This window comes from Pipra filicauda, unplaced genomic scaffold (genome assembly GCF_003945595.2).
Source record: "Pipra filicauda isolate LSUMZ 115617 unplaced genomic scaffold, ASM394559v2 scaffold18_size4552066_pilon, whole genome shotgun sequence".
NCBI classification, from domain to species: domain Eukaryota; kingdom Metazoa; phylum Chordata; class Aves; order Passeriformes; family Pipridae; genus Pipra; species Pipra filicauda.
The window spans coordinates 3,443,168-3,464,552 of record NW_024104298.1 but is presented as its reverse complement, the minus strand read 5'-3'; the positions used below and the strand labels follow the sequence as shown (position 1 = coordinate 3,464,552).

The 21,385-nt window shown below is 41.7% G+C and overlaps 1 protein-coding gene across 1 annotated transcript; it reads right to left on the bottom strand.

Annotated features, from left to right (window-relative positions):
• Positions 1-12,698: 12,698 nt before the first annotated feature.
• LOC120323049 lies at positions 12,699-21,151 on the bottom strand. Its single transcript, XM_039380185.1, has 2 exons — positions 20,926-21,151; positions 12,699-15,559 (listed from the first exon to the last, which is right to left on the bottom strand). The coding sequence occupies exon 2, from the start codon at positions 15,429-15,431 to the stop codon at positions 12,699-12,701; it is 2,733 nt and encodes a 910-aa protein (XP_039236119.1). The 5' UTR covers positions 15,432-15,559; positions 20,926-21,151.
• Positions 21,152-21,385: the final 234 nt, after the last annotated feature.

The window sequence follows — 21,385 nt, the reverse complement described above, 5'->3', positions numbered from 1 at the left end:
TTGAATCTGATGGCAACAAAAGTAAAATCTTCCTGATGCAATAGAAAGAGATACAAAGACCGTTTGGGAGAGAATATAATACAGATTCAATGAATTTGATTTTCTATTCAAATAAGATGTGAACATGAATGATAACTTTTTTTTTTGTGAGTCAAATTTAATTGTCAATGCCAAATAAGTCGGAGCTACATGAACTAAAAAATTATCTTAAAAGATACCTCAAGTAACTTACAGTATTTACCTTATTGCAATCAGAACAGCATTTTCAGTTGGGATATAATGCTGTTTTACTGTGGTGGTTGCACTTATTCAGCCTGAGATAAAGTAGAAGAGATGTTATTTATAGTAACTCCTTCCATTAAACTCGTGGCTTGTCCTCTGTACCGCAGATGAGCATCCAGCAGTCTACATAGTTCAGATTACTCTAACTGCTCAGACACCAGTCTGGGCTTCATCCCATAATCAATAATCATCCATTCTTCATTTTTATTGCTACCTAAGCATAACTACTAAATAGATATGGTGAGAGATGTATACCACTATCACCACTAAAACATCTTTGTTCAACATCCTGTCCGTGACACAGCAACACTCTCTTTTTTTTCTTTCTTATCCTTTGAAAATGTTTTTGAAAAGATTTTCTATATTGATGAAGCGGATTTGCCCTTAAAAGCCTGAACATTCTATTGGGAAACCTCATGTAGATAGTTTACAGAATGTTTTTTCACTTGCTTGTTTTCTAATTGCATATAAATCACAGCCAAAAACTTGGTAGATCTACACACATAGAGCCTCTGGAGGATATGATCTGAACTCAAGATTGAATCAGATTGCAGATTTTGCAAAGGTTTTTTTGTTTTGATTCCACAAAACTCTGAAGCCCTAGAATTTACAATCTGTTACAAAGAGAGAATAAGAATCTCTTGGTATCAGTATTGCTGGTACCAGGGTTAATTATTAATCAATTACATTTGGTTCAAATTATTAGCTTTTGTTTTCTGCTTTTCAATTGTTTGCATACCTGTGCCAGCTGGGGTTATATGCCTGGTCATACAGACTGCATAGGATTAAGTTTCTACATTTGGATTGTTTGATGCTTTTAAAACAGGAAAATTATAAGCAAAGCACTTTGGGCTTTGAATTTTATGATACACAGTTCTTTGAACTAAAATTTGTAATACTCCAGGGGTTCTGTGAATACTTAAAAACCAATTTGTACTTCTGAATAGCTGGGGTAGTAAATAACACAATCCTGTAATAATCCTTAATCCAAACTACAAGGAAATATTTTTTTTTTTTTTAATATGCCAACCTTTCATGGAAAACCAAATGGAATTTTGATGGGTAATTTCTAGTTAGTGACCAATAATTGGAACCCCTAATTAGTCAAGCTTTCTTTTTTCTATATTTTCTGAATTCTGGATGTTTATTATGAGTTCACTGCTTATTAAAGAGTTGTGCAGGAATGTTTTCTTGCCTCTAATATATGCAGTCTTTCACCCTTCAAATTCTGTTCAGAATTCTGAAGGCCATTTGCTTCTCAAAGTTGAATACATGTAGAAGTATAAACTTGATTATAAATAAGGCTAAGGGCAAAACTTGACCTCAAATTTTGATTTTGCTCAGAACCAAAACCCAGATGAGAACACTAGATTTTCTAGCACTGTGTCAAAAATGAACAGCATTGAGAAATATAAGTTACTCAGGTGCATTTGAGAAGTTCAGAGTGCAGTCAAGGAAGATAATGTAGTTTTCAGGTCTGTAGGTTTAAACACAGACAATTTAAAGGAATGTTGATTAAACTGATCATCTTCTAAGGAAATATGCTCAGTAGCTTCTCCAAAATGAAGACTCAGCAGGATTATCAGATTTTCTAGTAGATACCTACCTACAGACCAAGAAATAAAGTTCTTTTCACAGCTGACAATTTAGGCAAATAGGACATATTTGCAGAAGGGAAGGGTTGAAAGTCTTGTGCTTTGGTTGAACTGGAAACAGTCACCTGTTCACAACAGGCCTGGGTTGCAGCAGTTCCCATGTTATTAAAAACCATAATCACAGCTGGTTGCATTGAAGATGTCCGAAGTATCAAAGAGTTTATGTCTCCAAACCTCATGCCATAATTATATCTTGGTATAATTTGGAATTTTAAAAGCTTGGAATTGAAAGTAATTGATAAACTGAAATAATTAAAACATGCTAGCGAAATCAGGATTCGAAAACTTTGTCTGGTACTGTACAGTTTGGGCAACAAGGATTACTATTCCATACTTATTTTCTGAATATGGTCTGAATAATGCCTGAATTTCCACAGCGAACTCCTGAGTGAAGAACTATATTTTCTGGATTTGATCAAACTAAAATCACATGTATAAACCTCATATTTTGACTGGATGTATTAAGCATTCTGTTTTCAGGCAATCATGCACATAAGAGCACTTACAGATCACTTCAGATATGATGGGAAAAACATCAGCTCTTGGGTAACCAAAAACTGTCCCAGGCAGGTATCTCTTCCTTACAGGCTCACTGTATCATATTTCTATTTAAAAGACAACATCTTTCCTGGAATGCTCCCCCTTAGGGGCAACACCAAGGGAAAAAAATCAGGGACCTTGCCTGTGGGGCAGTGGTATGTCTTTGATGCATTGCTCCCAAGGACAGTGCCGAGACATCCTCAAGAATTTGATGGCTTTGGAACCCGAGTTCCATCTTACCAGGGGTTTTGTTACGCTAAAACCATAGAAAGCTGAAGAGGTTTTTCCTCTTTGTTTCTTTTTCCTTTTTTTTTTTTTTTCTGGCAGTGAAAATGCTGATTTAATGTTTTTCATTTGGTTGGGAAGAACAAGAATTAGTCCTCCTCTCTACAGTCTTATGTTCACCTACACTGTACCAGCATGAAGTCGGTAAATGAAGTTGGTATTAAAAGCTGAATCCTTTTCTTTTCCTGTATTTGGATCATCTGTGGATTATATCCCTGCAGCTGCACCGAGCCCCCAAAAGTCCATAAAGCTGCACTTAGTGTTTCCACATGTAGTCTAATTACAGGAGCACATTAAACACAAATATATTAAAAAGAAGGTTTCAATAGCAGGCCCAATGCTCTTCTCTGTAAGTTTGGAATGTAACCATACTCTTCTGTTATTCTAGCTGTTCAGATACAACTTAAATTTATTTTAATTGAGTATAAAGTTTATCTTAAAAACTTCATTTATTTATGAGCAATGCTGTAAAACAAGTAGTATTTACCCTGGAATGCCTTTAAACTTGTTGAAACTGTAAAATCCTATTCAAACTGTCTCTTCTTTTCTTCAGTCCATTCAAAAACCAGGGTCTAAGACTTCCAAACACTGACAGAAGTGTTTGTTAGCTTCATAGAAAACATCCAAACAGTTCATGGAATTTATGCCTTGGGGAAGCATTTGTTTTTCTTGTTTGGTCAATTAAACACTGCCTTTCTTAAAAGAGAGTGTATTGTAGCATCAGGCATGATAATAAACAGAAACACCAAAGGGTTGCTGCAAAAAGTTTGGGTTTATGTCGGTGTTCCAGCTATGCATTTGGAGAACTCAGGCACTCAGGGGAGGGGAAATGCAAACTGAGGAGCCTTCTGCAGAATTTTGCTTGAGATTATTCACACTGAAGAGCTCCGAGCAGATAAAAAGCAGCTTTCTTATGAAGCCCATGGTGCTCTAATGGCAAGGAGTGGGAAAAAAAAATTAAGCTACGTGATTATTTTTTCAATGTAAGTAAAGGGAATTTTAAGTACAAATCCTATAAAGGAGTTATCTTGGTGCTGTCAAAAACATTGGGAAAGCTTTTCTGCTGAAAAGGAATAGATGTAAAGAGCATACAAATGCCTGAGCTGGATGGAGACTTAGAAAGTGCTGATTCAACACAAATTTGACAGAACACAATGATTTCATCAACATCTTTATGAAATATTTTGATTTATTTCAACACAATTAAGATGCATGATGTTCACTTTCTGTTTTATTTTTATGCTTAGAGTTTAGATTTATCTTTTTCTGTAACATTATAATAGAAAGGTCAAAATTATGTGAAGCTGCAGTGAAGCACTGCTGTAAGTCTGAAGGGAATCATTGACCTTAAATTATTTTAATCTCACACAAAATCAAAGATTTCAGATTTTGAAGCCTTGGACTTTCCCATGAGGTGGGTCTCAGGTGGGAAGTCATCTCTGTGCTGGAACTTTTTAAACACTCACTTAACTCCCTGTCCAGGAGCAGGAGAGTTTGAGCATGTACTTCAGTGTTGTGGCAATATGAAGACTCAGAAAGGTGTGTAAAAGGAGTTCTGAAAGGAGCTCAGCTCCTGAGAAAAGTGGAATAGATTCATCTCAAGCTGCTGTGGGCACCTGCAGTGCAGCTGCCCGGGGTTCCTGTGGTCAAGGAGAGGGCAGTTCACTTGGCTGAAACCTCTGTGACAGAATGAGATAAATTGTACCTGGGAGATTACCAGTCATCTTCTAAATTTCACACACACACACACACACAAAAATCCATCCAGGAGGGAAATCTGGAAAGTAGTACATAATCTACTTACAAAAGGTTTTACAAAATCGCAGACTTATAATTGCAGATGGTGTGTTTCCTTTCATTGGTACCATTTACAGATGCTGCCTCCACAGACATATAAAGTTGATCCAATGCTTGCTCTTTTCAAGAGGTCTGGTTGCAGAAGTGCATTTAAGAACTGTCCTGTTCCTCTGTCTTTATGTGAATGGCATTTAAGTGTGTCACCAATGATTTAAAATTAAACATAAGGTGTAATCTTCAAAGTTTCAGTATAAGTGCTGTTGAGGTTCCTGCTTTGACTTTGTACCTACCTTCTTGTCCTGAACTGATTCTGTTAAGGATGACACTGGCATAGAGCCACATCTGTGCTCCCTCCCTCTCTCCATCAGGTTGGTAAGCACATATAGGAATCCTGGACTGCAGTCCCTAGCAGCCTTGTAGCACACCCTGAGTAAGTAGGACATGTTAACTGTGATTCTCTCACAAAGTCCTTATTAGGCTAAACCAGCAGATTTTACTCTCCTTCTTTCTCCAGGTTGCTGTGGGAGTGTAACTGATGCACTTCATTAGGGTTTGAAATGGTGTGAGTAATCCTATTGTTTCTTTGGTTCTGTGTAAAGTGTGTATAATCACCCTGCTTCCTCATGATGGTTATGAGTAACCCCTTTTTATGACAGGCTTTTTCCATATTCCCTATTTTTTGCTCTTTAACTTGTGATTCTACTTCTGTAGCTTTGGATTGATTTGGGGGAGGGGGGAGGCCGGGAGGTGGGAAGAAGGAGGGATGCAAAGGGAGAACAAAAGCACTTTTCATTTCCTCACCTGTAACCCTTATGGTTCTTCAATTTGACTGTGGGCTAGAGATCAGACGATAGGAGGAAATCACACAGACAAAATTCCTAAAGCTCACACCACACTGCAGCAGAGAGGGATGGCTCAGTGCTGTTGCAATGACAGTGTTTGGGTTTTCCTTCTGCTGGGGGCCTGGGTTGCACATGCCCCAGAGGAGCTCTGGTAAGACAGTTTGCATCTTCTTTTGTAGGCAAGTCTGACAGGGCTGCACTTTGCAGACCAAGAGGGTGCATGGAGCTTGTGCATGGGCTTTGCAGACCATATCTCTGGCAGGGCGCCCGTGGGAGCGCAAGGAGAGGGAAGCGAGACCCCCACACCTGCTGGTCACTCCTGAAGGGAAGTGAGAAACTGTCCTCTGGCTGCTGCTCCCAAGTCTGGGGGTGGCATGGGAGGCAACCTGAACCACCGTCCTTCAACTTGCTTTTCCCTTTCACACTTCAGAGCCAGGGAGAGGGCAGGCTGGCAGGGATGTTCCCCAGAGCTCCCTCTGAATGTTCCAGCAGCACCACCCGGCTCGCAGGGCGCGCCGGCTGAGGGGGGTCCGGGCAGATGCGGCAATGGAGGTGCCTTGTCCTGTTCCCTGTGGGTGGAAGCGGTAGCTTGGTGAAGGTATCACCATCCTAGGGGCCTCATCCATGCTGACTCTGCCGGTGCTGCTCCCGCTGGTGGAGTCAAACTACTGAGGTGGGAAACCTGGGGTCAAGAAATCAAGTTTAAGCAATGTATAGAGTTACTTTTAAAATGAGTTTGCTACTCAGATGAATCATAGTGAAGTAAGTTAACCTTTTAAAAGGGTATACAAATCCAGTCACCAGCTGAGCATTATTGCTTTGTCCTGGCTAATTCCAGTGTAAGTCATGATTGTCTGAGTCCTTTCCTTGTTCTCAGCTACTGGAAAAAGCTGCTCTGTTCAGCCCAGCATCTTCTGTCGTTCACCACACAGATGTTTTTCTTTTGAAGTTCTTTTGAGAACTCCACGAGGAAGGATCTGAAAACGAAAGACTTGGACTGGTTTTAGGCACAAGGATAATATTGCTCTTTACTCATGTCCAGCAGTTACCTAAAAGCACTGAATGCATAACTCGGCTTAGTTATTTCAGACGATACATTTGTTTTCCTCTTGCTATGTATGCCCTGCTCTTGCTGCTACTCAGTATTCAGAAATGCCAGCACATCCAGCACTTTGTAGTGCTTTTCACAGTGTGCTCCTGTGTTCAGCTCCCTCAGACAGAGAAACAGTCATATTGGGTTCTACAGCCACATGTATTTTGCAATATTCCTCTGCCACTCGTTTTCAGCATTGCTGTCTCTCTCTGCTGCAACATTTTGCCACAGGAGATGAACAGTGTTGTTCAGAACAGTTCCCAAATGTTCAATAAGAATTTTTGTTTCCACAGTCTAAGGTTTGTTGCACTTCCTGGGCATGAGAGAGTTCACAGTTTCTTGGAAGAGCAGGAGAAGCAGTCTAAGGAAGAAAGGTTAAACCTTAGTCACTGGATTGATGGATTGCTTTGCTTTACTTCCTTCATAATATACGGACATAAAACAAAATCTTACATCTCACACTTTGACATTTCTGGCAAACATAAAATACAGGCCAACGGAAAAACAACAGCAACACATACCAGGAATCAGTCCCACAAAACCAACTTTACTTTGCTGCCGCAAAACCCTAATCCCCATATTGTTAAAATATTTGCCTGTCTTCTTTCCTCCATACAAGCCAAGCCCATTTGATAGATGGTACATTTCTTTCTAGAGTCTACTGTCTTTGTGGTAACATTTTTATTTGCAGCACGAACGGGTAGGAAGCCCACTAGTGACTTTCCATCGCTACTTATTTTATGCAAGATTTGCTCAGTTGCTACAGCAATGGGTATCTGGGCATATTTTCTTCTGCAGTATCCAGCATGGAAGGGTCTTGATCCTGGTTACCCATACTCAGCATTAGCAACATATCAATGCTTAGCTGTCCTTAAATGATTGTTGCTGCCACTGGCTGAATAACAGAATAAATGGCAGGGAAGGCGTACCCTGGGCAAGTATTGATTGCTGTTTCAAGATATTGCCAAAAACGAGATCCACAGAAACTACACTAAAACATTACAGTGCAGGTTGGTGAGAGACCACGTTCTGAATTGTTTTCAACTTTGTTGAGAACATTATTGATCTTCTATATCCAAAGGGGCTTGGTTTCCTAAGTGTTTTCATTACAGCTTCTGGCTCTTCTGGCTTATCTACAAGCACACTAAACCAAGAATACTTTGTTTGGGGAGCTAAGTGGTCTCTGGTCTGCCTTGCCCTTGAATTGAATCCACCTTCTAAGAGATTTCCTCAGCCCTGATGTCGTCAGCAGAGCACAGAGTTGTGTTGGAACACGAGGGAAATATTAGATCATGGAAATTAACTAAGTGGAAGGACTTAATCTAATTCCTTCATTCTTAGGTTGTCGTTTTCTTAAAGTCATAACAAATTAGGAGGACTATCTAGAGCAGTGGGAAAAAGGAAAACCACCTTACTCAGAACAAAACCCTAGAAAAAAAATAGCAGTTCCAGGCACATGATGCCTTTACCTTATGTTCTGGTGTGTCCCTACGCTTTTAATATACACCATGTATTTTCCAGAATATGCTCTCCACTGTCTTACATGGAGCTGTGGGTTACTGATGTTAATGGGATGTGGTAAAAAACAGTTATAAAATTTCTGGTAAAAAGGATAGTGATGGATATGGTTATAGGCTGATGAGATGATCCAGAAGTGGTGCTGATAGTCTGTGATATTACATATCATAGGAGTGGGGCCGGTTCAAAAAAGCTGTAAAAAATAGAGCTTTTATTTTAATTGTTAGCGAGAGATGATACAAGGCATTCATTGCAAACTGAAGCTTATAAACATGTTGGCCATGTAACAGTTCTGATAACCTGGCAGTGGCTGCAGCATTAGAGCATCCCTGAACCTGAGGACTGACTGGGGCAGTTTCCCAGCTGCCCTCAGACAGATGGAGGAATGGATGCATGCCAGACTTCTCTCTGTTTTCTCTACAGGTTTTATGTGACCCAGCAGAGCATTACTGAAACAGCAGGTCCAGTACCACTCATGTAGTAAAAGCTAATGGGTTTGTTGCTGAAATTTTTAGGTTTTCTGTGTGCAGTTGTAAGCATCCCATTTATCTAACAGCTGTGCTATTGTTGTTTATGACCGCTGACTTGAATGAGTTACCAGGAGCTGTTCAGAAGGGGCTCTTTGCTGCCTGTGGCTGTTTTTATCTATGTTCTTGTGTCCCTCAAAAAGAGCTGGGCTTTAAAAAGGTGTGACTCAGCACAGTTGTGTCATGTCATTTATTCTTATTTCTTGCAGAGAGCCAGCCTTGGGCATTACCTCAACACAATTATGAAACAGGGCCCTATTGTGGTTAGCCCTGTACACAAATAAGCTCAAGGGTAGTCCTGTTATAAATTGAACAATGAGAAATACCAGCTAGAGACACTAAAATGAGTATAGAAAAACAAGATAATGGTGTGGCCATCAGGGTTGGGTTAGTCTGCAACTGCCTCAGCTGAAAACACAGGACTTCTAGCTTGTAAAAAGCTCCTTAAAAAAAAAAAAGCAAACATAAACTTTACACCATATTTGTGAGTCAAACAGAAGCGAAAGTTGTGAAGCAATTGAAAGAAAATGGTTGCTCAGTGATTGAAACGGGGTACTAGCAAACCTGGACTTGCATCTCATGATCCTTGCTGCTGAAGAACCAGCATGTTTCTGTGGCTGGTGGTTGTGCTCCCAGCCCTGTCCTTCTCTGACATCACACTTCTGGAATCTGCTTCATGGCAGGACTGAGAGTGTGCTGGGCCTCAGACCAGCTGTCTCAAACATGTCCACTGGTCTGGAAAGGATTCCCAAAATCCAGTCCTGCTCCTATGGGAAAGCACATGGACAACAAAAGAGATCCCATTAAAATAAAGGTTTCAGAAATTTCCAATCTCTCTGGTGCAGAACTTGAGCTCAGTTAGATCAAGAACTCCAGGATCCTCAGTTTGGCTCCATGGATGACTGCCTCCAAGCAGCATGTCTTGAAAACACTGGAAACACACCTGTGAGCACAGGAATCTCTGGATGTGTACCAAGGTCTAGTCAGAGTCCATGTGAACTTGTTTCCAGTCTCCCAGTGTTCACTGAATATACACTATCTGGGGGTTTGGTTCATCTCTCACTGTTGATGTTTTCCTCTAAGAAAAGTCTGATGAGTCGTGGTGGGTTGATCCTTTCGGGATTCCGGGTGCCCACCAAAGCCCACTCTATCACTCCCCTCCTCAGCTGGACAGGGGAAAGAAAATAAAACATAAGGCTTATGGGTTGAGATAAGGACAGGGAGAGATCACTCACCCATCACCGTCACGGACAGAAGAGACTTGATGTGGGGAAATTGGCTAAATTTATTACCAATCAAAGCAGAGTAGCATGATGAGAAATAAAAAACAAATCTCAAAACACCTTCCCCCCTCCCTTCTTCTTGTCTCAACTTTGTTTCCTATTTCTCTGCCTCCTCCCCCTTACTGGCACAAGGGGACAGAGAACGAGGGCTGCAGTCGGTTCATCATTTGTCTCTGCTGCTCCTCCCTCCTCAGGGGGAGGACTCCTCACTCCCTTCTTCTGTTCAGTTGTGGGGTCCCTCCCATAGCACACAGTCCTCCATGAATTTCTCCAATGTGAGCCTTTCCCATAGGCTGCAATTCCTCACCAGCTGCTCCAGCGTGGGTCCCTTCCATGGGGCGCAGTCCTTCAGGAACAGGTTGCTCCAGCGTGTGTCCCCCACAGGGTCACAAGTTCTGTAAGCAAACCTGCTCCAGCCTGGATTCACAGATGGTTTGAATTGGAAGAGATCACCCATACCAACTTTCTTAACATGGAGAGGGACATCTTCCACTGGACCATCTCTAATCATAACATGTGTCTGACCCCTGCCACGTGTGTCTGCAAAATGCACTTGATTTTAGGGAAGCTTTGATCCTGCTTTGTGTATTTTCATGAGAGCTCCACTAAGACTTAAGTGCCCTCATGGTGGCTGAGGGGGAATTTCATTGTTGGGTTGAGAAGATGGGTTGATGTGACCATCAGCAGCTGGGTACTGTAGGGATCAGGAGAACCCTTTTCAAGATCCTGCCATTCACTTAATGATTTATGACATGCTATATAGACGGTGGAATTTGTTCTTTCTCTCTTAGAAGAAAATAATTAAAGGTCTGAGCATTAATGTCAGCTGACAGGTTTCCATTAACTACCATGGTCTTTGAGTCCACTCATATTTGAAGTGTTTGGTTATCTCTCTGCAAGAAGGTGGTAGATATGTAGGAGTGATTATATTATCCCTCATATCACTCTTTTTATTTGTTGACCTCCAGCAAGGTAAAAGTTTTTGATGCTCAAGTAAACCCTGAGGGGAAAAAAAAAATCATTAAAAAAAATATCCATTTCTGCCTTGCTGCAGATGTAAGGGTACTAATTTTCTCTAATTTTATTTTTTGTAGCAATTAGTATTTACGCTGTGAGATCACTGGAAATTGAGGAGATGTAGGAATTTGGAAAGCAAAGCATAATGATTTTTCAGTCTCTGAATTGAGATATATAGGAGCATAGTTTGCAAATAAATTCCACATAGTACAGACACTATATAGATAGAAGATGATATTTCAGTTGGACTAAGAAAATTTATATCCTTTCTTGGAGCCAAAGAAAACAAAAGGAATGGAAAAAACCCGAAGTAAAATGGCAACTCCCCTCCTCTCCTGAATCTTCTCTCTCCCCAGATCCTTGTTGAAAAGGTTGGATGTGAAGAGGAAAGGTGTGATTAGGCAGAGTAGGCACTGAAGTAGGGTTTTTTTAAAACAGTTCACAATAAGAAATTAAAAAATCAAGGTGTGTGATCTATGCAGTGATCTACACATGGAAAATCTCTGAGTGGAACGTGTTGCTCAGAGCAGGAGGCAAAGAGCATAGCAGGGTCCATGAGGAAACACCGAATCAAGTATTTTTCCTTGTCTTTTTCCAATTTATGTTAGTCTTGTGGGGCACAGGCAAGAGGGGGCGTTGCCAGCTGAGGGATGAGGGGTCAGGACATGGCAGCAGGGTGGAAAGCCAAAGCCCACAGCCACCCCAAGCACCTGGGTCCTTCTCTGGGCACCAACAATGCCATGACCAGCAACTTCTTCTCCGCCTGCTTACTTCCACTGGCTCACTCTCCTGGCAGGTTGCTGAGCCAAGGTACCTTCCTCAAGGGTCTCACAAGGCTCAACAGCCAACACAAGAAAAGTTGCAGCTGCCACGGTTAGGAGGGGAAGTAGGAGTGCCTTTTTCAAGCTGTAAGGCAAATTTTACCATTAAATGGCTGCTGGGCAACAGCTTGGACTTCGAATGGGTTTAATCCAAACCACACAATCTGAGTAGAGCTCAGAAAGAGAAGGGGACTTGAAATGGACATTACAAAAATAACTGCAGTGGAAGTAACAGAAGAAACAAAAAAAAGGACAGGAGAGTGGCCTGATTGATTCGTGGCATGTTTTGAACATCCATGAGTTTGTGAAAACCTCCTAACTAAATCTGTTTTCCCTAGAAGAGAATTGGTCACATTTCCTATTGGCAATATCTGGGTTGGGGGTTCTGTGTGGGAGAGAGTCGTAGGAGCTGCTGGTGTCAGTGGCACCTGAAACTGGGTAAAGCATGCCATACCATGTCAGGCCATTCATGAGAAACAGAAATAATGTATTAGAGGTTTGGTTAGTAGGCAGAAGTGTTGCCCGTAACCAAAAGAAACACAAACCAACAGAGTGCCGGTTTATGCGGTGCTTTATTCGGGGCCCCGGGAACCTGAGGACTAGCGTCCAAAGTCAGGATTCCGAAGACCCTCATTTTCAGTTCAGCTTTTATACACAAACAAGTTTATGTGCAGTTTCCACGGCAAACCAGTTACAGTTTCCACAGCAAACCAGGTGCAGTTACAAACAAGCTCATACTTCATACTGATAACAATTAATAATCATCTGCTCCAATCATAAATCTGCTTAAGTTGTCTTATCCCTAGAAACTGTTTAACAGACCTTAACCACATCCTAGGTAACAAATCGTTGCATACATGCCTGACTAGATCTTTTGATTATGGTTTCCACTTCACACACAAACAAAGTTGCTTTCTAGGCCTACTCTTCTACTAAGCCTTAGCCATTCTACTACTAATTTAAATTGCTGTGCAACATGTCCCCCCTTTTGAGCATTCTTCAGGCTTTGCTTGCAAGGATGCTCAAATACAGCAATCTTCAGGCTGTAGTTTCTTGGTAGGTAGGAGGTGATTCATTTTGCGGTGAGATTACTTCTTTTCTTGTTATAGCTTTCATGATGCGTCTCGTATGTTGACCTTCTTTTACAATCATTCCTAAAAGACACTTGTAAACAGTTATGGCTATGACAATAATTATTACAATTAATATTCCGTACTGGATAACAGAAGATATCCATCCTGACACATGAAGACCTAGGGAGCTGAATAATTGTCCTATCCAATTATGTTCTGCTTCTTTTTGCAGTTCATGAACATTTTCGTCAATTTGTTCTAATTGGCTAATATCTTTTTCTACTTCTTGAGTGACATTTGGGATGTGTACACAACAATGCTCGTCCTTTGCATGCAGGTAGCCGCAAACTCCATGTTCTTTAAGTAATATTAAATCTAATGCCATGCGGTTTTGTATGGTCATTCTAGAGGTGGCTTGTAATTGTAAATTTAGATCTTTAAATCCCTTCTTAGTGACTGCTGCTAACCTTTCAGTTTGTCCCATTAATTTAAACAACATTTCTCTGTTCCGGTATGTTGAAATTGGTGCAAATAGAGACTCTAATGCCCATCCAAATTTAACTCCTGCTGATGGTTCATGCCAATCTCCCAACCCCAGGTTATCAATGTCTTTACTAATTTCTCTTTTCCCTCGTGGTTGTATTTCTACTGATGTTAACTTGTCTTGTTTCCAGAATGGACAGAGAGTAGGTATCCCCAGTGTGACAGGTACAACCGGACCATCTATGGGTATGTGGGTGGCCCACTGGCCATGTCCCATTACCCATACTAAATTTCCTGGGCTCCTAACTGTAGTGGTACGGCAATCAATGTTTTTCACAGATCCTTTAATCGTATGATTATATCCCCGACATTCACATCCTAACTGCAAAAGTGTTTTGACTGGTATTAAACCTATCTCATCATCTGGGGTATCACATGTGTATATTCGAGTACAATTCCAATCCTCTTTTGTACGTGTTTCTGTCCTCCAATTATGATTCCCTCTATTTCCTATAGAATAAGTTTGATTCTTTTTCCCTTTCCAGTGAATGCACCACTGTACTTTTCCAATGTAACTATATGTCTCTAGTAAGCTGGGTCCCCAAATTGTTTGCCATTCTTCCATGGTTGTAGAACTTGTAGTATTTTGACACACTTCTTCTTGCTTTTCTCGTTTTATTCGAACTTGTACTTTATAACATGGGTGTGTTACTGAACCTGAGATCAAACAATTTCCTTCTAACTTTCCAATTTTCTCACTTTCTACCCAGCGAAAATATCCAGGCATCTGTTCACATTGTTTTTTAGTCACTTTGTCTATCAATAAACATGCATCTGTCATTTCATTCCATGTTCTAGTTACAAATCTGCAATTCCATGTAGTATTCTTAAACATTCTAGGGATTTCCGGTACTGGAATTATTCCCCATGGGATTGGGTCTCCTGCAGCATGAGGCATAGGGAGACATGCAGTGATTTTTGTGACATTCTGTACTTTCCCAAAATCACGAATTAGGCCTACAACTAGGTTTTCTTGTTCTACTTCTCTATCTGGAATCTGCAGATTACTTACTTGTCGGGTTATTCTTTCAGTTCTTACGTGGACGACAGTAATTCCTGTATCCCACCAGTCATCTCTACTTATCCAGCAAGTATACTGGCCCTCATCTTCTCTTCTTTGAATTTCTTTGATTTTCAAAACTATTGTATCTGCTCTCTTCTCAATCTGATGTCTTTTTCCAACTTTCAAGTTCTGTCCCTTAAACCACCACCCATATTCAAAATACTGTCCTTCTGGAATTTTGCAGCTTAGAATCAGATCTCTTCCTTCCTGGGCCGAATAAACACTATGTTCTGGTCTAACTCTTATTCCTTGATGTGGTACGGCTACTGCTGTCCTTATTCCGTGATCTTTTTCTTCTCCACATGAGACTACACAAAGAAATGTACCTTCTGTCTTTCCTACTCTGGGATTAGAAATATTCAACCACCCTTTACCTCCCTTACTATTTGACCACCAGCTAACTCCTTGACTTTGCGATTCCCAAGATTGATTTGCCAGATTCAGTTTCCACCACTTTACTTTAATTGATTTTTGACAATCATCAAATTGGAAGGTACAATTGATTTTTAAAGGAGGACCATCCCACATGTCTGATTGTTTCCTAGTGGGTAAAACTCGCACTTTGGTCACCGTCTTCTGAGTCGTGTTTATTGTCTGTATCTCTATATGTCCATAATCAAAACTTTCCCAAATCCAAACTACACACATATATGTCCCTTCCATAGCTTTGTACACTTTGGGTACCTGCAGAACGGTGTAACCTTTTTGTTGTGTAGCATCCCAAACTGTTGTCACTCCTTCTGTCATAATTTGGTCTTGATCTCTCCATCTCCACTTGACGTGGACATCTCTTAATTCAGCTCCCTGGTCATCTGAAAATAAACAGGTTAAATTCACATCAGTATGCTCTGGTACAAATAAGTAAGGATCCGGGGTCTCAATTCTCACGGTGGTTTCTGCTAAACTTATCAACCCCAGGAACACTATGATCCTCAATGGTTGGCTCGAAATACCATTCTTGTGGGTGAGAGAGGTTCTACCGACCACGAAACTGGAACCTTCTTGACCCGAGTATAATGGATCCAGCTGTCGATTCCTTCGACTTTCACTGCCGTGTAGGTCGTCATGATCACCTGGCGAGGACCGTCCCATGTTTCTTTCAGCGGCTCCACCGACCAGTTTCTCACGTAGACATGATCTCCCGGAGAAATGTCGTGCACTGGATTCTCCAGGGGCAAAGGTCGATTCCACTGCAACGCTCCTCTGAGGGCTGTGAGAGTCTTATTTAAAGATAACACATAATTAAACACTGCTTGATCACCTACTATATGAGGATCCCTTTGGTAGGTAGCTGCATGATAAGGTTTGCCATATAATATTTCATATGGACTTACTCCTATCCTCTCTCTTGGTTTGATCCTAATTCTCAACAGGGCAATGGATACTGCTTGGGGCCACGGAATCTTTGCCTCCTGACAGATTTTCTTCAATTGACCTTTCAATGTCTGATTCATCCTTTCAACTTGTCCACTAGACTGTGGTCTCCATGGTGTATGGAGATTCCATGTTATCCCTAATACAACTGACACATCTTGTACTATTCCTGCTATAAAGTGCGGTCCTCGATCAGAGGACAACCCTAGGGGAACTCCAAATCTTGGGATGATTTCTCTCAAGAGAGTTTTTACCACTTCCTTTGCTTGATTAGTCCTACAGGGAAAAGCCTCAGGCCATCCTGAAAAGGTGCAGACATATACTAACAAATACTTATAGGATTGGGCTTTAGGCAACTCAGAAAAATCTACTTGCCAGTAATCTCCTGGTAACTGACCTATCTGTAATTTTCCCATCTGCACCTGCTTCCTGACTACTGGGTTATTCTTTATGCACATAGGACACATTGCATTTACCCTTTTTGCCAATGTTAACATCTGGTTTGAGAGAACCTCATTTTTCAAAAATTTTACCAATGCTTCTGCACCCCAGTGGCACTTATTGTGTTCTGTTTCAAGCACTGCTTTCATTATTCTGACAGGTAGAATCACTTGTCCTATGGGGGAAATGTACCACCCTTTAACATTTTTCCTTGCATTTGTCATTTGAGCTAATTTCTCATCTTCCTGTGAATAATGTGGTTTTTCTTCCATATATGGTATTGCTGGATTATTTCGAACAGGCAAAAGAACCATCTGAGTCCATACTTCTCTTGCGGCCTGCTTAGCCGCTTGATCAGCCTGTCGATTACCTCGAAATTCTCGTCCGGGATCTCTCTGATGTCCTTTAACATGCATTATTGCCACTGCTGAGGGCTTGTGTATTGCCTCTAGCAATTGTAAAATTTCTTCCCGATGTTTAATCATTGTCCCTTGAGAAGTAAGAAGTCCTCTCTCTTTCCAGAGTGCTCCGTGAACATGAACTACCCCAAAAGCATATTTGGAGTCAGTCCATATGTTAACTCTCTTTCCTTGGCTTAATATTAAAGCTCTCACTAATGCCCATATTTCGGCCTTTTGTGCAGACGTACCTGGGGGTAGTGCATTTGCTTCTATCACTTCTTGTTCAGTGACCACTGCATACCCAGCATACCTGGTGCCGTTCTCCACAAAGCTAGATCCATCAGTGAACAATTCCCAGTCAGGATCTGCCAATGGCTCGTCCTTCAAGTCTCTTCTACTCGCGTAGACTTGTTCAATGGTCTCTACACAGTCATGCTCCAGAATACCTTCTTCCTGTGTAGACCTAAGGAATTCTGCTGGGTTGAGATGGTTAGTGATTTTCAGTTCAACATCATCTTGTTCTCTCAACAAAGCTTGATACTGTAACATACGGCTAGATGAGAGCCAATGCCCCCCTTTTTGTTCCAAAACTGCTATGACCATGTGGGGTACGTACACTACCATGTGTTTTCCCAGAGTCAATTTTCGTGCTTCTTGTATTAAAATAACTGTTGCTGCCACAGCTCTGAGACACCCTGGCCATCCCCCACTTACTGCGTCTAGCCGTTTGGAGAAATATCCAACAGGTCTTTTCCAGGATCCTAGACGCTGAGTGAGGACTCCTAAAGCCATTCGTTGTCTCTCGCAGACATAGAGCTGAAACTCCTTGGTTGGGTCCGGCAGTCCCAGGGCAGGTGCTTCCTGGAGGGCTCTCTTCAATTCCTGGAACGCTTTCTCTTGCTTCGTCCCCCAGGTCAGCTTGGGCTCCTTTACTGCTTCATATAAGGGTCTGGCAATTAGTCCAAAGTTGGGAATCCACAGTCTGCACCATCCGACCATTCCTAAAAAAGATCTCAGTTCCTGATTATTTCGGGGCACAGGAATAGCACATATTGCTTGAACCCTATTTGTTCCTAAGCGTCGGGTTCCTTGGGAGATTTCACATCCTAGATAAATAACTTTCTGTTTTACTAGTTGTGCTTTTTCTTTTGAGACTCGGTAGCCTGCTTGTCCCAGCATGTTTAACAGTTCAATGGTTAATTGACGACAGAGTCCCTCGTTTTCAGTTCCCAAAAAGATGTCGTCCACATACTGAAGTATTATATATGAAAAAGGAGATTCTTTTACCTGTGTAGTCTTCCATTCCTCAAGCTCCTTTGCTAGCTGATTACCAAATATCGTAGGTGAGCATTTAAATCCTTGTGGTAACCGAGTCCAAGTAAGTTGTCGCTTCCGTCCAGTCTCTGGGTTCTCCCATTCAAAGGCAAAGATTTTCCAGCTTTCCCGTGCCAGTGGTATGCAGAAGAAGGCATCCTTTAGATCGATCACTGTAAACCACTGAAATTTCTCAGAAACAGATGTTAACAAGGTGTAAGGGTTAGCTACAACCGGGTGGATGTCTTTTGTGATACGGTTTACTGCCCTCAAGTCTTGCACTAACCTATACTTACCGTTTGGTTTTCTAATCGGAAATATGGGGGTATTAAATTCTGACTCACATTCTTTTAGTATCCCTAAAATTAAAAACTGTGTGATCATTGGAGCTATTCCTTTTCTAGCTTCTAAACTAATTGGGTATTGTTTTACTCTAACGGGTTGTGCTCCCTCTTTTAATTCTATTCTAACTGGGGTAGCAGCTTTGGATTTTCCAGGGACCCCTGTTTCCCATACCCAAGGCACTACTGCTTGTTCTATTTCCTGAGGTACCTCTTCTTTTTCTACTTCATTCACAACAAAAATTTTTGCTAAGTTCTCCTCCGGAATTTCCAATTTAACTCTCCCTTCTTTAAATATAATTTTAGCTTGCAAGGCTGAAAGCAAATCTCTTCCTAGTAAACATTCAGGACTGTTAGGCATATACAAAAACTGGTGGTCTAATTCTTTTCCTCTAAATTTGATATCTAAGGGTCGCAGAAACGCTTTTTCTTCTACCTGTCCAGAAACTCCTACCACCCATGCAGTTGAATCGCTTAGTGGCCCCATCAGTTTATTCATTGCCGAAAAACTAGCTCCAGTGTCGATTCTAAATTCCGTCGGCTTCCCCTCTACTTCCAAAACAACCTTTAAGTCTGAATCTAGCCGACTCTGTCTTCCATAATTCCCTAACATAAATGCTTGGGCGACACCTTGTGGCGTGCCCATACCAGCAGGGTTTTGCGGATTTGCAAGGCTCTGAGGATTCCATGGGTTCAATCCATTTCCAGCATTCAAAGGGCATTCATTTTTCCAATGTCCTTGTCCTTTACAAAGAGCACACTGATTTAGTCCTATTCTACCACGTCCTCCCCCATATTGATTCCCAAATCCCAATTGATTATTAAATCCTCTACCCATTCCTCCCCTTCCCCTATTACCACGACCTCTTCCTCTATGGCTACCGGCCCCATTGTTCTCTCTTGGAGCTTGCAGGAGTGCTAACAAACTTGTCTGCTGCTTCTTAGTAGTTTCCCTTTCTCTATTATTGTACACTTTCCATGCCACTTCCAATAATTTTTCCAAATTCCTCGTCTCCGCACCCTCCAACTTCTGAAATTTCTTTCTAATGTCTTCTTGTGCTTGTCCCATAAAAATCAATGCTAATTGCAATTTCCCTGATTCAGCTTCAACATCCAAATCTGTATATTTCCGAGCTGTCTCTTTTAACCTCTCCAAAAAGGCTGAAGGGGATTCCCCCTTATCTTGCCTTACTGAATATAATTTTGACCAGTTCAGCGTTTTCGGTATTCCCTTTTGTACTCCCTCCACCAATAATTCTTGATAAACTTTTAACCTTCTATAATCTTTGTCCACCTCCGGATCCCATTCGGGATCCTCCCGCGGTACAAAATCATTCACATTTCCCCGCACTCCCTTGGGCAAAGTTTTTATTCTTTCTTTCGCTTTTTCTACCATCACCTTTAATACCATTTCCTTTTCTGTCGAGTCCAAAATTGTATCTAACAATACTTGCAAGTCATTCCAGTCTGGGTTTTGAGTTTTTATAACCATTTTTATAATACGAGCCACCCGCTCCGGGTTTTCTCTATATGTTCCAGCAGACTGTTTCCAAATTAATAAATCACTAGGTGAAAAAGGAACTTTTACCATGACTTTCTTTCCGTCTGCTCCAATTGCCTCCCGCAAAGGGGCCATCAATCTAGGGGGTGAGAGCGACCCGTCTGCCTCCCTTCCCCCTCCCCGTCTCCTTTCTCTAGCCCTTCCCCTTTCTTTTCGCCCCTTTCGAGTCTGTTCTGCTAGCGGAGTTCTATCAACATAATATCCTCGTTCTTTCATTTCTTCCTCATCCGAGGATGATTCTAACGGGGGCATGGAGGGTGACCGTGCCTTCTCACGTGAAGGGAGACTATCTCTCGAGGGCGCACTTGGAGTTCTACCGGGGGAGACTAACAAAGACACATCCTCCTCTGGTTCTGAAAACCGTATTTTCCGCTCATATTTGTCATCCAATCCTTTCAATATCATTATACTCCGCTCTTGACATTCTTTACATTTATCATCCTCCAGTTTCAGTTCTTTCAACACTAAAATACCACATTCTTTTTGCCACTCAGTGTTATGTTCTAAATAATAAAACAAGTCCAGATACGGTATTTCATCCCACTTCTCATTCTCTCGTAAATATCGCATCAAAGGGGTTATAATTTCCAAAGTCAATGAACCATTTCTAGGCCACTGCATTCCTTCTGTCTCATACTGAGGCCATACATTATTACAGTAATCAATCAATTGTTTCTTGTTTAACTCTTGTCCAAAATTTCCCTCCTTCCAATGTTTTAACAAGCAACCAAGCGGAGAATCGCTAGGGATATCTTTTTCTGCACAAGATAATGCTCTAAAAGTTTTAAACGGCATCATACCGGCTCACACATACACCGTAATGTGAATTCCTCAAATTCACAATACACCACAATGTGAATTCCTCAAATTCACAATACCACAATCATACAAAACAATACGTTTAACGACCAGCACGACAACACAACAACATAAACCAAGTACATATTCCAATACCAAAACCAAAACCAACTCGCCAATTCTCCCTCTGAGTGGCGAGTGCTGGTACAGCGCGGCTTTCGCTACGTCTTACGACCAGCGCCTAGGCTTCCCAACCGAGGTACCTTTAGCCCAACCTAGCGGGTAACTTACGGTCCCGTCTTATAGGCAGGCTCCCAACCAACAAACCTAAAAGAATAAAGCACCTCCGGGCTTACCTGGATGGGTTGTCCGGCGGGCGCGGGGTCGGGCACGGGTCGATGTCTCCCCAGAAATCACCTGGTTGCCGGCGTGGAGTAGATCAGCGCGTGAGCCGCCCCAGCTACCCCCGGAGTCCCCAGTCTGGGTCGCCAGAAAACTGTTGCCCGTAACCAAAAGAAACACAAACCAACAGAGTGCCGGTTTATGCGGTGCTTTATTCGGGGCCCCGGGAACCTGAGGACTAGCGTCCAAAGTCAGGATTCCGAAGACCCTCATTTTCAGTTCAGCTTTTATACACAAACAAGTTTATGTGCAGTTTCCACGGCAAACCAGTTACAGTTTCCACAGCAAACCAGGTGCAGTTACAAACAAGCTCATACTTCATACTGATAACAATTAATAATCATCTACTCCAATCATAAATCTGCTTAAGTTGTCTTATCCCTAGAAACTGTTTAACAGACCTTAACCACATCC